Source organism: Papilio machaon, chromosome 13, assembly GCF_912999745.1.
Source record: "Papilio machaon chromosome 13, ilPapMach1.1, whole genome shotgun sequence".
Classification (NCBI taxonomy): domain Eukaryota; kingdom Metazoa; phylum Arthropoda; class Insecta; order Lepidoptera; family Papilionidae; genus Papilio; species Papilio machaon.
The window spans coordinates 1,174,664-1,192,854 of record NC_059998.1 but is presented as its reverse complement, the minus strand read 5'-3'; the positions used below and the strand labels follow the sequence as shown (position 1 = coordinate 1,192,854).

Below are 18,191 nucleotides of genomic sequence, written 5' to 3'. Positions count from 1 at the left end.
TCTACAGTCCCATTATTTAGTTAAAATTGTATAATTAAAATTGAAGGTGTGTAAACGGCTTTATACTTACTACGTTTCAACAATTGAGTATCTTAAAGTATCATCTTTTCCTTTTACTCCTTGTTTCTAATCAACATTGACCTCCTTTCTTTCTTAACCGACATCAAAAAAAGGAGGTTCAAAATTAGTCGGAATGTCTTCTATAAAGTTCTAGCTTTTACTCGCGACTCCGTCCGCGCGGAATCAAAAATAGAAAACGGGGTAAAAATTATCCTATGTCCGTTTCCTGGTTCTAAGCTACCTGCCCACCAATTTTCAGTCAAATCGATTCAGCCGTTCTTGAGTTATAAATAGTGTAACTAACACGACTTTCTTTTATATATATAGAAGATGTCTACTTCTACATTTTAGTAAATTAATTATTTTCCCGTAATAACAAATTTTTCTAATATCGTTTTAACGTGAACTGCTTTTGTGCTTTTTCTAAATAAATATGATGTTCGATGGAGTACCAAGATATGCTTTGAGAGCCTACAAATAAAAATCATTTACCTGCCTCTAATGAGATGGCAATTCCTGGAATCAAATATGAGGTAGTACAAAATAAGCAAAATTGATTCCTAATTCAAAGAAATAATACGCAAGAAGATAAGATATTTCTTACACAAGTATTGACAGAAACACAACAGAAAAATATAAGTACTTGCACGGGTTGACGCCGCACTGTTTGCAAGGTATTCGCGAAGAACAACCTGAGCATCGCTTTTAAAACTCGACCGCGTCGATAGCGAGATGAGGTGGTGCAAAGCTAACGGGTAGGCGCGGAGTTGATAAGCGCGATATCCTTTAACCTTAACTCGAGAACAGTTACATTAATTGATATTTTTATTCTATATTTTTTCTTTATAAAAAATATATTTTTTTTTCTTTGAAGAAATTCAAAAATATGTGTGAACCAACTCGCACTTGGTCAGCGTGGTTGACCATGGCCTAGTCACCCCTAACTTAGGGTAGGCTCCGGGCTCCGAGCTCCTCGGTGGGGAGTTATAGTAAGCTGTGATGCTGATTTTTTATTTTATGTATATCCTATTCGAGTCTTAATTTTTATTATATATACATTTCTTAATGTAAAATACGTGTTACATTTTGTTTTATTCGTCGAAAGATTTTACTATGAAAAAAAGAAGTGGATGAATTCTAAGAAATAAATATCCTTTACTAATAAATTAGGTGTACGAAGTATCCGACATAAAATTCTAAACGTCAAGTAAAAGTCAATATCGAATCACAAAAAAAAACTGTCAATCTTTTGCCGATTTAAATACGAGAAGCGAAAACTTATAAAGCCAGGGTGTTTTGAAATGATTTACTGAATCGCCTTAACGAGGTCTGGAAGAAAAACGTGCTTCTCAAATGAAAATCTATCAACTTATATAACTGTAATAGAAAACAAATTAATAAATGTTCTCTTCTTATTGTTGTTTAGAAAAATATCAAATATCAAATAAGGATATTGATATTGATGATAGGCGCGTAGTTGGCGCAAAGGTTAAACACTTGTCTTGTAATCTATAGGTCCTGGGTTTGAACTTCACCGTACAAATATGATTTTAGATTTTCAAATTTTATATGAATTTCTACGCAGAAAGAAGATATTGTGATGCAACCGGCGTGCACCGCAATGTATGTGAAGTCAACCAAAACCAAAGCCACTGTGAGACAACGACCTAGGTAGTTGACTAGGACCTAGTCACAACTTAGTTTAGACTCGAGCCGAGAAAACTATGAGCTGATGACGTAAGTCAGACGATGTAGTCGTACACTTTAAATACTTTGCACGAAAAAAGACGAACCAAACGCACAGCAAGACTTCAAATCCTGTGGGAAAAAACAAACGAGTAAGTCCTAGGAGCAAATAAATATTGACGTTATCATTTTCCTTGATATAGATTCTTATGTATACTATATTGCTCTTTGCCGATTCAAATTGAATGATTGTTTTTCATAACAAAGAGGTTTCGGAGAAAACAAACTTTCTACAACGACAAGTTAACAACTCTGCCGTAGCAAGAAGCTAATAAAAGCAGGAGTTTTGTGACTTCTAATTTACTTTCTATCGATGTTATTATATTGTTCAAGGATTCAATATAAACTTTAATTAAATTTTCATTCGACTTCATAAAAATTCTCCGCGAGCTTTTCTTTCAGAATTAATAAGGTAATTTACAAGAGTAAATTAACTTTGTTTTTGTTAAAGCTAGAAGCCGAACTCAATAATCGATCCTTAATATTTATCTAATGATTATTAAAATTGTTTTGTATAAAAGAGAGAGAGAGAGACAACGACTGTAAATCCCTCAAAATATATAGTTCTCCTTAGGCACTATTCATATACTTTTTTGGACATTAAAAATGTCATTAAATATTCATGTATAATGTTGATAACTAAGATAAGATTAAAGATTTCATAAGAAAATGATTCTTCTTTATCTTAAAATACATTCGTGTCTAGCTTTAATTGAAAATAAATGGATCGTCAAATGCAGTTGACGTCAAAAGGAAATTACTTGGCTATAAACGAACGTTTGCATTTCACTAGTCATTGTATTCCGTATTCTTTGTGTTATAGTCAAAGAATTTAATTCGCTTCCCATTTGAGATAGTATGTCTATTTGTATTGTACAACAAAATGTGGTATTCTAATGCCGTGACACTTATATTGACACATCTTGTCTCTGTTTTTTAAAACGGATTATGAAGGATGGAAATGTGTCAATAAAAATAAACCCAATGGAAAAGAGCTAAATGAGAAATTATAATAAACCTATCTTGATAATAACTACAGATTATTAAGATGAATATACACTAGAGCATTTTCTCATGCATACAGGTAAAAGCATAGTTTCCAAAGCACGTCTGGTTCGTGAAAGGGTGATACACAACAACATATCATAGAGCGGCTCGTTGTTCTGTTACAAGTAAATGCTCTAGTCTATACTCACCTTTAAAAACAGACACGAATGTATCATCAATGTAAACACAGTCTTTCTAAAATAAATCAATAGACGATAAATGACATTATCAGCCAGTGAGATGTGTATATATAATTTCTAATTTAAATTTAATTTCACTATATGTAAGTAGGTATAAATATTCAACCAATTTACATTGTAAGCATCAAATGGCATTTTACCGAAATGGGTGGTAAATTACCGTCCTAAACTATACCATAATTTGACTGAAATTCATTTACCTTGATAATCATAAGTGCGTTATGAAATTATACTATATAATCAACATAAACATTCACTATATTGCTTTATAAATATTAATAGCTTAATGTTCTCTAATGGTCAATTTATACAGCACCAATATCTTGCAATATTAGACTGAGGAGGAACTCAGCTTTAACATAGAGTAATAGTATTGCTACCTACTCGGAGACAACTTTGGTGTCATAAAACGTAAGTTTTACGATGATTCTGTTGATTGCGAGATTTATGACAAGCTTCTTTAAGGAAAATAATCTTTAACAAACCTTTTTTCATCCGATCTTACTAAAATTATAAATGCGGATATTTAAACGAATGGATGCATGGATTTTTGTTGGAAAGTATCTCCGGCACCGCTCAACAGATTTTGATGAAAGGCACAGATGTAGAACATAGTCTGGAAGAACACATAAGCTACTTATTAAGTTGTTTAATGCCGCGAGGACAGAGTCGCGGGCGACAGCTAGTTAGTTATAAAATATTATCTCTTTTCCAAAAATTCAAACCATTCTCGAGTTATTTGGTAACAAACATTTGTATATTAATCCATCAATCATTTGATGCATTATACTCGTAACCTGAACTGAATAAATTGCTTCCCTGAACAGCTTTAATATTACCGTGTTTAGTTACGTTTATTTCAAACCACTTTTGCCCGCAACTTTAATAAAAAAAAAAACTTACTAAATAGCCTGTGTTCTTCAAGACTAAGTTCTACATCTGTGCCAATCTTCGTAGAAATCCGTTGAGCCGTTTTGGAGGTACGAAGTAACTTTCGCATTAATAATATTAGTATGGATTAAAAACAATTGCATTCAATCAGAGAGATTCGGTCGCTCAGGGGTTAAGCACTTGAGTTGCAATCTGCAGGTCCTGGGTTCGAATCCCGCCATGTACTAATGTATTTTTCGATTTTCCTACGTTTTTACCATGAAGGAAAACATCGTGATGCAACCTGCACATATCTGAGAAGAAATTAAAATATATGTGTGAAGTCAACTAACCCGTACTACGTCAGCGTGGTGGACTATGTGGGCTAGTGGGGAGACTTAGTGAGCTGATGAATTCAAAATTTTGCACATAATAGCCTAATAAATACAATAAAATTTGATGTAGGTAACTAATATTAGATAATGTAAATTACACACGATGCCAATTATAATGGAATACAAAATGCAAATGGAATTTCTGATAATTGCTTTGAATACAAATTCAATGGATCGAATTAACGAAGTAATGGCAGTGCAACACTGCGTGTAATGTAACCTTTGACTTTTAAATGACAGGACCTGTCAAGCTTTTGCATTTTCCTCTGTCAAATAACATGAATAATAAGTTTTAAACTTGTGTCCTTCATGTGTGTAAAATTTTAAGTCCGTTCACGTGCATAAAAATGTGTCAGCGTCAGCACATACGTGATTGTTACTACCTCGCCTTCTACGAAAAGTGACAAAATTTATTTAGTACAACGGTGTATATTTGCTTAGTCTTTTTGCTCTATTGTCAAAGGTTGTAACAAATGTCAAACGTGCTTTTAGAAGCACTGTGACAATAGCACTGTGTTAGACAGTGCTATTGTCAAAACGTCCAATTATCCAACTACCATTCTAAATACACTATCATAGTAAAAGGAAAATTTGTTAAGGACACCGTGTTACAATGAAAGGATTTTTTTTGGCGACGTCGCGTATTTTGTATGCAATTTATTTCATGACCCCTCGTCAAATGCAGACGGAAAAAAAATCCGATCAGACTGCTATACTGGTAATTTTTTGTCGCTATTGCTGCTTAGTAAATGATAAAAAACACATTCCCAGACATTTTAAGAGCTCAATTCTTTGTTGTTCTCACTGTTGATGTATAATTATATAGACCGACAAATTTATCTGACCCGGTGTGCATAAGTGAAACTAAATTATAATAGCTCACTAGCGCTCCCGTGCCAATGTCAAAAACTAGTCACGTAAGTAGGATTTACATTTTTTCAGACGACCACGATGACAGCGCCTCTCTCACCGGGTCAGATTATTTAATCTCACTACAAAACAATTGATAATTATAAAACAACTTTCAAATGATGCGTTAACACTATCATCAAGAAACTATTAATTCCAACTTGTTGTCTACGCAATAATTTGATCAGTCGTTAATGTTTAGATTAGACATTTATAGAGTGGCTGACTGATAAGTTTCCATCAAGTTTTTGAGTTTCGTAAATTATTAAATAAATAAATACAAGGGAATTTCGATTTAACAAAAAAAATATGTTATGCTTCCTTTTGAATATTTCAATAATCCAAATATAAATTCGTTTGCTTTATATTCATACGAATGTTCCCGGAATATGTTTATTTTGTTGTACCTATTATATTTACCTTATTTTGGTGCGGAATCACAAAGTAGATCGCACTGATTACAAAAATAAGTATCTAATAAAAAATATTTTTCAGGTCATTTCTAAGTATTATTAAATTTTTTAAGTATTTATTTATTTACTCATTTATTTACTTTAGTCGCCCGCGACTCCGTCCGCGCGCAGTTAAAAAAAAAATGTAAAATAGATGTTGGCCGATTCTCAGACCTACTGAATATGCTCACAAAATTTCATGAGAATCGGTCAAGCCGTTTCGGAGGAGTACGGGAACGAAAACTGTGACATGAGAATTTTATATATTAGATAAGTTTAATTTAATATTATGGTTGTACAAAAATATCAGGACCACTTTGTGGCTGCAGCGGTCATAGATTTACTATATTATACTTATTTTAGACTAAAAGGAGGTGTATCAAATATCAGAAATTATTAACGAGACTTATCAACAGACCAGTTTAAACATTAAAACTGTGTTTTTACCTAAAGTCAGGAATAATCGCACCAGTAGGGGAGCACAGATATCACTCCCGCAAAGAATCTATATAAATTAATAAACATATATTTGTGAACATGTTAATTATAAACATTGTTTAATTTAATATTTTAAATAATCATACGACTTATCTTTCCATAATAGGTACCTAAATTGAACACTCTTTTTAGCTGACTTCAAAAAGAAGGTGGTTATCAATTCGACTGTATTTTTATGTGTCCTACAGAAGCTACGCTCCTGGTGCTCTGCCTGGTGCAAAATGATTTTTATATTATTAGGTGGCAAAAGAGCACGCTGGCCGCGTGAATTGGCCGAAATAGCAAATCGACCGCTGCTCAGACATCTGCAATTACAGATGCATTGCCTACCTTTCATCGACGGAGGACGGAACGCAAAAAGGAGAGTTTCCCCCTCTTACGCGCCTCCTCCGCCTCATTCACTTTCCCTTCTCAACCTATTCTTATAAGAAAAAGATGTGAAGGGAAAGAGGACTAAAATCCTTGCGCACTCATCAGACGAAACACGGAATGACTTCCACTTCACGCTTCTCTTCTGTGTGGTCGTGTTATTGCACCGGGCGAGCCAGCCCATTCGTGCAACATATTTAATTGTTGCGGGTGTCTACTATAATATGAACTGTCTTTAACTTGTACTGTAACTAGTGGTGTCACTTAATTTCTCGAAACATTAAAATTATACGATAAATTGTATTACAGGCGTGGTTTGGAGAAAAAAAATCACTGTCTAGTTTTTACTGAGTTTCTTATATACCTAATTTTTAGAATTATTGTTTCATAATATTTTGGAATACTTATTTTAATACTTAATTTAATGGCAATAATTTGCAGGCACAAATAGTTCGGTGACATACTATATAGATGTCTATAATATCGATAATCGCTAACTAAAATTGCAGTACATCACTATTGCATACCATGTGGTGACTTAATTGTAATTTATAAACTGATCAGACAATCAGTGTCGTGCCAAAGCTCGGCGCGAGCGCACGGTAACATTTTATTAATAAACATGGAGTTAATAAAATTTATTTTATGTGTATTTGCGCTGGCAATAATCGGTGCCCAGGGATCAAACCCCGTGGTTAGGGTGGCTCATGGTGTGCTTCAGGGTTCTTGGAAGGTCTCTACCAATGGTAGGAATTACGCCAGTTTTGAAGGTATCCCGTACGCTCGACCACCGATCGGTAAATACCGCTTCAGGGTAAGTCATTTTGTTTGGTATTTTTAAAACTGAACTTTTAAATTAAGAATTTCAATTTCAGGAGAAAACATGTATTAATATTCCCAGAATCCGTTGTAAATTTTCATTCCAATCTTTCAAAGCTCAATTTATTTATGAAAGTACATAACTTTATTGAATTAGATTTCAGTTCTCTGTATGAAAAATTCTATGTTTATAACATACCTTACAATATTGTAATGAAAACTTTAAAATGAAGGTATTTGTAAAAGAATTATTTTTTAAATATTTTCAACATTTTCTTGAAACATACAAACCGTATATTAGAACATTACTAGCTTTTTAAAGCTTCTATTTTTATCTTATCTTTTGTATTATAAAGCCAATCTTTTGTATTTTTAATCTTTTGTATTTTATCAGCATTTTAAAGTTTCCATTTTGATCATATCTTTTCTAGACTTCTGGGTCTTCCATATTTTTAATCCAAGACGAATTTGGGGCTATTTAAATGTTAGGCGGAGGAAAGCGCAAGCGTCCCCGTGGCCCCGCCACCATACGTAGGAGCAACAGAGAGGTTTAGTGGATATACTTCCCATCCGGAAGAGAATCCCACAATCCGCGTCCCCCGGGGGCGCGGAGTATGCATAAAGCATTCCCCTCTAAAGAATGGGCTCTTTCCACTTACCAGCTTGTTGCTTTAATCTTGCTGCGGCGCTGCAATGGCATTCAAATTTCATCACGCTTGATTCAAACAACTTACATTCGTATTTATTTAGTTAGGATTAAAACATAAATAATAATAGTGTCTATAACACTAAAAGTTACTATCTAATATATAAAATTCTCGTGTCACAGTTTTCGTTCCCGTACTCCTCCGAAACGGCTTGACCGATTCTCATGAAATTTTGTGAGCATATTCAGTAGGTCTGAGAATCGACCAACATCTATTTTTCATTTTGTTTTTTTTTTTTAACCGCGCGGACGGATTCGCGGGCGACAGCTAGTATACGTATAGTCGCAGGAAAAGCATTGGTTAAGGAGTGACGTAAGCGAACAGTTAAGATTACTCCCGAGCAATTTAACTATTAATTTACGTTACACTGAAACTTAGTAACATAACTAATAGAGAACATATTTCAAGGCCTTTAAAATTCAGAAACATACTTATCAATTCTACTAGATATTTGACGGTCTTAAATACAGAAAAAAAATCACGACTATCACTCATTTATGCCATTAATATAAAGAGGTAGATTTGATTGTTTGTTTGCATCGAATAAGCTCAGAAACTACTAAACCAAAAAAATTATTACATTGTTGGGAAGTTACACAACCAATGGGTGACATTGGCTATATTTATAAGTTTTTTTTTATGCGGGGACGAAGTTCCGGGCGACTGCTAGTATATTAATAAAAACAAACGTCAATCAACTTGCATGCCATTTAATTACAAAGGACCTACGCTAGGTTATACTCCGGTTTGGGTCTGTCAGCCCCTTCGTACACAAGGCGACGTAAATCTTCAAAACCAATATTGTATCCTTGTGTCGCGAGTATCGCGTTGCGTGCGCTACGTACACAATGTTGAATCGTCGACGCAAGTCGTAACTGTCAGTACAGGTACAGCTACTATATACATACATTTTGAAAATCGCAACGACTTTTCTTAGACGATTTTAACAAACCGGTTACGAGCGACTGGTTTTGGCTACAGAGACTAAACAACCAAAAAAAAGTGTCTGTGTAGAACCCATCTGACATTGTATTTCGAAATCAAATCACCGGTTTTCAAAGATTTACGTTGCATTGTGTACGAAGAGCCTAATTCTTTTAATTTCAAGGCCAAACATTGATCTCAAATGCGAAGCGTCTCGGTGACCGGTTTGAATTATATCAACCCGAGTTCTTAAAATATGCTTTTTAACTTATTAAATATAAAACATTCATTGTGTCCCAAAGATAGATATATTTTGATGTTTTATTTGAACACTGTCACATACAGCCACACCTCTCGCCGGGCCAGAAGTTTATCGCACTGTAGGAACTTTTGACATGTGATATCTGTGAGTCTAGTCTAGACAAAGTTACATTCCATTAGCGAAAAGTCAAAAACCTTTATTTGTAAAGTTCTAGTTTAATTGTCGCTTTTAAACATATTTTGAATCTTGCTTGTTATTGATTCCCACGCTTGCATTATACTTCCTTCTCTGTTAGTTTAGACAAACAAATATAAAGATTCATTCGTGAAAACTACGAACATTTAATTCCAACAATGTTTTGTGATAGCACCAATGTGGTGAATATTAATTTACATGCAAATGAACTGGTACATTAGTTGCTAATTAGATGCAAATGGATGCAATGTTAGTTTAATGTAAAATTGTCAAATAATAACCAAACAAAACTTCGGATATGCATATTTCATAAGATTTTCACCATTTTTTTTTCAGTAAGGTTCATTATACTTAATGAAAATCTTCTCTGTAATCAAATCCTGAACAAATAATAAGAACTTCTTCGATTTGATTAGGTTAGCTAAAGTAAGGTAGTTCCGGTGCGTTCCTTTGGAGATCCCGGGACTCTTACCATTTGAAGATGGCCATCGAGGGGATTTTAGTGAGTCAAGTCTCACATAACCTTGTCTTTCCCCCAGAAGGCAGGGTATCTTTTGAAGATTTCCCCCTTATAATTTTATAAAACTTAAATTTTAATGCTCGATGATATTTATTTCAGGAACCTCAGCAGATGAAGCCCTGGCTGGGTGTATGGGATGCAACCAAGCCACTCGCAGAATGTCTACAGTATGATCCTTTTGCAAAGAAAGTTACCGGTATGAATTTATTTTAAGTTAATTGCTTGTGATCTTTGGAAGGTCCTGTAATTTATATCGAAGGTACATTGAATCTTCAAAAGATATTGGAGAAAAGATGGATGATAATCTAATATATAAAATTTCCATGTCACAATGTTAGTTACCGTACTCCTCCGAAACGGTTTTACCGATTTTTACTAAATTTTATATGCGTATTCAGTAGGTCTAGGAATCGGCTACTATCTATTTTTTTCATACCCCTGTTTTATTTAATTGCGCGCGGACGGAGTCGCGTGCGACAGCTAGTAACTTAATAAAGACGACGAGGGAATGCTTCTCCACGTTGTTAGAAAGATAACCCAAGTACACTTCTGTTATTGTTGAAAAAGAAGTCATCGTCTTTTGTTTTTGATAAATTTTCATATTGTAGACGTGACTGTGATGTGGTTTTTATACTTAATAGCTAATAGCCTTGTAATTAAAACCTTTTAAGACGACATTGTCTCTAAAACGTGAAGTACTCCCAGTGACGTCGCAAAAAAGGTAATCTTGAAACGTGGGTGGAACGTGACTTTCTTGAAAATCAAACAAACTTTTCCGTACATTTTTTTCCCCACAACTTCATTTATGAACAAAAAAATTAACTTTGTGTCCTCAAAGAAGGGAGTGTACCTCTTTCTTAAAGGCCGGAGATGTACGGAAGAGTACATACTATGCCGACCCTCCGTTTTGAAAAGCGCAGACTGATGATAAGCATATTTGCAGGTAGTGAGAACTGTCTGTATTTGAACGTGCACACTCCGAAGCCGAACGCCGGTGCGCTCCTGCCCGTGCTGGTTTTCATCCACGGCGGGGCGTTCATGTACGGCGCGGGCGGGCCCTACGACGCCTCACACATCATGGACCGGGATATGGTCGTCGTTACCCTTAACTACAGATTGGGGCCATTAGGTCAGTTAATAAATAGTCAGACAAACTTATTTGCCCCGGTGATATTAACATCATGATAACAGTTATAAAATTATGCAAAATGACCCACCGTCAGTCTGATAAGAATCTTCTTTGACATTTGGGGGCGCTTATTTGCTATTGTACCTGAGTTACCTTTTGCCTACCAAAAAGATTTAGTCCAACTTTAAAGTTTTAATAAAAAAATTAAGACTTTTAAAATCTAATATGAAAATACGAAAACTACAAAAATACAGCGTAGTTCTACTACAAAAATCTAATCTTAAATACTTTTATTCTAGGATTCCTGAGCACGGGCGACGAAGTGATACCTGGCAATGCCGGCTTGAAGGATCAATCCTTTGCGCTGCAATGGGTGAAGAGTAACATCATGATGTTTGGCGGCGACCCTGATAGTGTCACGTTGACAGGCTGCTCCGCCGGTGGCGCTAGTGTGCACTACCATTATCTATCACCTATGTCTAGAGGTATGTATTCGTAACCTAAACATATATATCTATATATATAAAAGAAAGTCGTGTTAGTTACACTATTTATAACTCAAGAACGGCTGAATCGATTTGACTGAAAATTGGTGGGCAGGTAGCTTAGAACCAGGAAACGGACATAGGATAATTTTTACCCCGTTTTCTATTTTTTATTCCGCGCGGACGGAGTCGCGGGTAAAAGCTAGTTGATCTATAATACATCTATGCAGCCAAAAAATAATTAAAAAATCGGTATAAAGTATTACTTTTCAATCATTTCTTTTCTAATAGACGGCTATTTTAACATACACATATTTATATTATAAGTGTACTGTCAAAATCTTACTAATATTATAAATGCGGATGTTTGGATGGATGGATGTTTGAACGTATCTCCAGAACGGATGCATGGAACTCGCTGAAATTTGTTATAGATGTAGAATATAGAACATAGTTTGGAAGAACACATAGACTACTTATTAAGTTGTTTTTTTTAGCCGACTTCAAAAAGAAGGAGGTTATCAATTCGACTGTATTTTTTTTTTTATTTCACGCGGATGGATTCGCGGGCCACAGCTAGTAACTACTATAGCTCACCTTTGTAATTGCATTTTATCTGTCATCTCTAGATAACACTTAAAGTGGTAAATATTTGATGGTAAACAACCAAAGACAACATAAACCACTGCATTTAGATTAAGATAGTTATATTTATCTACTAAAATAAATATGAAAAATATACAAAGTGTTGTAACATGTAGAACAATCCACATTTAACTCCGCGCAGATTTTATTTAAAGTTGCACCTCTTATGGTTGGAAATATCTGTACTTATTGTTATTATTTTCAAAGATAACAATAGTCAGTTAATCTACGGCTATATAAATTTACATCTTTTAGACAAATAAAAAAAATACATTGCTAAAAGAACAAATTTACAATTGCAATAGACGACAAAATAAAAGCCAGACAGATATTTGTAATGAATAGAGGTTTTGTTCTTCTGAGAATTTTTTATATTTATTGCGTACGTCACAAACAAAAAAACACACAAAACGTCGGTTTGGTAAATGTTCACAATATTCCACTGCCAGAACACTTGTATACAACATCATGTTCTCTCTGTCTGTATCAAAAAGAATGAAAGGAATGACAATATCTTTTACATTACATGTTTTGATAACAACGGTTGCAACAGTTGTATAGTTGTAGCACGCTATCAGACTTATCTTGTATACAAACAGTGTACCTTGTTACTGCGTAACCAGTTCACCTTCAACTGGTGGCTGGTGGTTAATACAATATGTATCATTACTCACGCATTATTTATTTGCACCTATATAATATTTATTAATATGTAAATAATTGAATAAATTTAGAACAACATTAATGGGGAACACTGCCAGTATCTTCGGAACCTTGCCTAAAGGGACACCTTTTAATGACATATTTTAGTTTTTATGTATTATATTTAAATTAAATCCATGTTTATTTTTAAATGAAATATAGGTCCGTATCTATTTTTGCTTAAAATACAATAATTATACAATATAGACATGTTACAAGAAAAAAAAAAAAAGAACAACATTTAAGTAAAACATTAAAATATTTTCCAGCAGGGTTGCCTTCACTTTTGAGATTTTGTTTTATAAAATAGATATTATAGCTTTTACTTGTATGACCTGTAATTTATATATTACCAATAAAATTGTAATTGTAATTGTATTACGTCTCGCTGCTACATTACCATAAAGTTTACATAATAATTTTTTACATGATACATTTCTTTCCAGACACTTTCCACAGGGGCATAGCATTCAGCGGGTCCGCGTTCGCATCTTGGACACACGCTGTGAAACCTGCGCAGAAGGCTCGCAGCCTGGCCGCAGCTGTGGGATGCCCCACCACAAACACTAAAGAGATGGCCGACTGTCTACGCTACAGGCCCGCTGAAGTCGTCGTCAACGGACAAGTTGACATGTTTGTAAGTAAACTTTACATTAATGTTTGTAATTCCATATGCCTAGTTATTTTAATTCTGGTTTCTTACCCATAATGTTGCTGAAAAACTAGTATGCGAATCAATTTTAGACGTAGATTAAAAAAAAACTGTAACAGGAATGGAAAGTGAACCTTTTCACGCCGTTCACGCCTACGCACGAGGCGCCGAACACGAAGTACCCGTTCCTGACACAGTACCCGTACCACGTGGCCAAGGCTGGCGGTATGCAGAAGCTACCTCTCATTACCTCCGTCACCTCTGAGGAGGGACTGTACCCGGCTGCAGGTAATAACTTTAAATGTGACTTACGTACATATACATATGTTGTGCGTAGATTCAGTTACGGGGAGCTTAAACTAATCGACGGGGGCTTAAATAGTATATAGCAGTGATTGTCAAACTTATTTCCTTCACCGCCCTCTTTGAAAATTAATTATATTTCAGAGCCCCCTAATTTTTATTCAGCCCTAAAACTTAAAAACCACAATTTCATTACTTTAATTAATTTCAATGCCCCCCATTTTTTGGGCCCCTTATCGCCCCCTCCTAGGTTTCAATCGCCCACTTTGGGAAACACTGGTATATAGCAAGCACGGATGCGCTCTTCAGATCTCTAAAACAATGTAGAAGTATACTTAGTATAATCTTATTTCCCAGCTTACCAAACCGACCCTACGATCTTGAAGGAGCTGGAGTCCCGCTGGGAGCAGCTGGCTAGCAACATCTTCGAATACAACGACACATTGCCGCTGCAACTGCGCAGCGCTGTCGCTGACAAGATCAAGCAGCAATACTTCGCGGGCAAGCCGATTGGGCAGGACACATTCGACCGCTTAGTACAGGTCAAAATTATTATTAACAATTTTGAACTTATCGTCCTATATAGGTAATAAAGATTCAACCGTAATTCATGTATCACGAACCTTCCTTACACTTGTTCTTCGCGAATTAAGAAAGCAGTAGAATATATGTATACATTTGTGTAAAATTTAATGTCCATATTTATACAAATTAATAGTTATTTCAGTGATTTACAAAAAAATAATAAATAGTATGAAAAATAAACCGAGAGATTTGATTAAGAAAAAAGACGATGGAATAAACTCGAAACCTCCTTTTTTCGTTTGCCTCTGTGATTCTCAAACTAAATACTTTCTTTTGTAGGCTTTGGGCGACCGTCTGTTCGCGGCTGACGTTGGCAGACTGGCGCAGACGCATGCCAGTTCCGGCCAGCCCACTTATCTGTACCGGTACTCGTTCCGGGGAAACTTGAGTTTATCCAATCTCATAGCACAAAATGACAAAAACTATGGTAATCTTTTTATATAAATTTGGATATATTAATCCCTTATAAGCACACACTATAAGCATTTATTCCGTGTAAATTAATAATTAAAACAACACTAATATGCGCACTATAAACTTTACGACACAATCAATAACAATTATCGAAATTAGAGTAAACGTAACACGAATTGCGAGATCTTTAATTTCGCGTAATCTTCTCAAAAATGCAAATAATCGTGTGAGCATTATATGCTATTTATTTCTGTTTCATGCTATGCTATTTTTATGTCCAGGTGTAAGCCACGCGGACGATGTGATGTCAATCTTCAAGTTCATAGATAGCTCGGATTCACCCGATGACGTGCAGATGAGGCAAATACTTCTTGATATGATCTACAGCTATGCATCAACAGGGTAAGTCTATAGCCAGGCTTCAAAGTTCATAGTTAGAGCCTTGTAAGAAGTACAGGCAATAATGAAAATCAAAAAAATTGCTATTATTTTTACCACTAAATTATTAACACATTCATTTAGTTACTGAGGTCAACAAAAAATAAGAAAATCCATGACGACAGTCGTAAAAATTAAGTCAAAGCTTTAAGGTTTATAAAATTTTGTACGCCAAACCCGCGTGAGTGGGATAAGGCCAGGGAGATGATGATAGTCTTGTTTTTTCAGTGTACCAACTATCACCAATGGACCACATTGGCAGACCGTAGTTCCTGGGTCTCAAGAACTGAACTATTTAGAGATCGCCACCCCGACTGATATCACCATGAAGACGAGTTCCGATTTCGGCAATCGCTCCTTCTGGGACAATCTAGGATTTGTTGAGAACCAAAACTACAACATATACATAAAAGATGAGCTGTAATACATTTTTATATTGTTTTTCATATACATATAAAAATTCAATATATCTTCTTACCTATATTATATTATTCTTATTGTTTAATTATTTTAAGTAAAACATTTATTATAAAATATATTTTTTACTTTTACTTTTATCCTTCAAAGTTACATAATTATTTGGTAGCGGTTTTCAATTTCTTCCTACTTGATTGAGTGAAACAATGGTTGGTCGTAGTTGTAGAATTGTAGATAGATAGTCGCGGCAAAATTTAGATGTTCGCATTCAAATACAGATCCTCTATTTTGAAAATACCAGCATACTTTATTAAAAAAAATATTTTGGTTACCTCCAATCGCTTTTATGAAAATAGCGATACAACAATGAATTCACCAATCAGTCGTCAGGATTTGATTTAGTAATCGCATTTGTGATAAAAGCTGTTTCTTAATAAAATACCTAATTTAATAATCTCAGTATTGATAATTTCATATAAAGATATGACTATCTATTATATGGACAATGCTTTAAAACATAATATATATAATTTTTTGCTATTTAACATGACATTACATGACATGGTATTTTTAATTTTATGCATACAAAAACATTATGAATTTGTTTCGACTGTAGTCAATTGTAGTGACTCATATTGTCATCAAGAATATTGTCATCAAGAACAGAGGAAACCTACAGTAAACCTTACCTATGCTTGTCTACGCGTAATTACTCAATATTAATACTAAGGCCTTAGGTAACCTTGCCAGTTTTTATGCGTTCTTCTATAGATAATAAAGGGTAATGATCTGCCAAGGTAACCAAAAATAAATCTTTGGCTTGGCGTCTGTTCTTTCTACAATTTTTTTTTGACTTCATTTCATTGTGCGATTAAATAATATTTCAACAGTACTCCTACGAAAAAATTGACGTGTTCATTCGATCTCAGTTACAAATATTTATACAGTATATTTTTAAATGGAGCGCAGGACAAAGCTGCAATAACAATATTGTTTATTTCTTCTCTGACCTCTTCCCTACTATCTTATTGCACTCTGTATTAATCTTACTAATATTATTAATGCGGATGGATGGATGGACGTTTGTTTGAAGGTATCTCCAGAATGGCTACATGGATATCGCTGAAATTTGGCATGTTACATAATCTAACTACTTATGTTAATACTGAACTAATTAAATTTTATGTAAAATTTCGCGCGGAGTCGTGGGCAACAGCTAGTAATGTTGTAATCACTTCGTCGAGTGATATTTCAAAACTTAAACATGCTATTGCTTCAGTGAAATTAGTCAGCATGATAAGACAATAATGACAAGTTTTACCAGAACTGCATTTTCGTGACAATTATTTTACAATATCTATTATTGTAGTCCATACATGTCGTTTTTAAGAAAACAAAATGGATGAAAATACTGTCTAACCTAAATGAACGAGACTCCAAAGGACCGCGATACTTTTCTCTCTGACAGAGGTTTCTCTCTAAACCAAGTTTCTCGCTTATGGAGGCTGCAGTCAGGACCGGACAATGACTCTCACTTGCACTATAAGTGTCACTTCAGTGTAGTTCACACACAGGGTCAGTTGAAATAAGAATTTCTTCTTAACATCACAGAATGGAAGATTATTTATTTATACTTATGATTAATTACAAATATTTTTTTTATTTAATTGAAATAAATTTGTTCTTCAAGTTACTAGAAATCATCATCTGCGGCACCGCAGCCAGAGGTGGCAAATTCTTCACATCGGTCTTACATTAGAAATTCACAGAAGAAAATAACATTATGATTTAATTGAAATAAAACAAAATTTACAATAGAAAATACAAATTTATTTTACAACAACTCCCATTTAATAGTATTCCATCTCTCATCCCCACCCCCGTTCCGTTAAATATAAAGCAAAAGACAACAAATGGACTATATATTGCTAGTATATAAAGTCTATATAATGCAAAACATATGCAAAGCAAAATTAAAATATTAAAACAAATGAAGTCACAAACCTGCTTGAAGATTCAGTAATCTTTTAAAGTATTTAAATAGACTAGTGCATAGGAAAATGGTGCTATGTTAGCAAAACTTTTAACACAAAATGCAAATCAGCAAAAAAACAATGTCAAAACCTGCTGATATTTAGACAAGGTTGCAAAACTTAAATAATACATTAGTCACATATTAAATTTATAAAAGATTTACACAAAGTACTTGTCTCTTGGACTTTGTACTACCAAGATAATATGTTAGTATATTTCTGGTAAATTGAATTGTTAAATAAAAATAAAATAAATAGTAAACAATTAGGATGCTCATTTAATAGAATAAAAACTAAATCTATGCCAACTCAAACACACACAGGCATTCAAAACAATACATATCTTCAGCCTTTTGTTATAAATAACAGGAAAATGAAAAATAACACCATGATAAAAGCATAAGATATGAAGTTA

At 34.3% G+C, this 18,191-nt stretch overlaps 1 protein-coding gene across 1 annotated transcript; it reads left to right on the top strand.

The window, feature by feature from the left end:
- The first annotated feature begins 7,129 nt into the window (after positions 1 to 7,129).
- Positions 7,130 to 17,845, top strand: LOC106712332 (venom carboxylesterase-6). The gene is made up of 11 exons (XM_014504849.2): positions 7,130 to 7,360; positions 10,073 to 10,169; positions 10,917 to 11,102; positions 11,402 to 11,587; positions 13,381 to 13,571; positions 13,706 to 13,874; positions 14,247 to 14,431; positions 14,754 to 14,901; positions 15,170 to 15,290; positions 15,555 to 15,746; positions 17,434 to 17,845. The coding sequence occupies exons 1-11, from the start codon at positions 7,169 to 7,171 to the stop codon at positions 17,438 to 17,440; spliced, it is 1,674 nt and encodes a 557-aa protein (XP_014360335.2). The 5' UTR covers positions 7,130 to 7,168; the 3' UTR covers positions 17,441 to 17,845.
- Positions 17,846 to 18,191: the final 346 nt, after the last annotated feature.

What these genes read in the sequence shown, in the direction of transcription:
- LOC106712332 (XM_014504849.2), top strand. Translation starts at nt 7,169, where the DNA reads ATGGAGTTAATAAAATTTATTTTATGTGTATTTGCGCTGGCAATAATC. An exon ending in CTACAGATTGGGGCCATTAG is followed by an intron (nt 11,103 to 11,401) that starts GTCAGTTAATAA and finishes CTTTTATTCTAG; the next exon opens with GATTCCTGAGCACGGGCGAC. An exon ending in TACAGCTATGCATCAACAGG is followed by an intron (nt 15,291 to 15,554) that starts GTAAGTCTATAG and finishes TTGTTTTTTCAG; the next exon opens with TGTACCAACTATCACCAATG.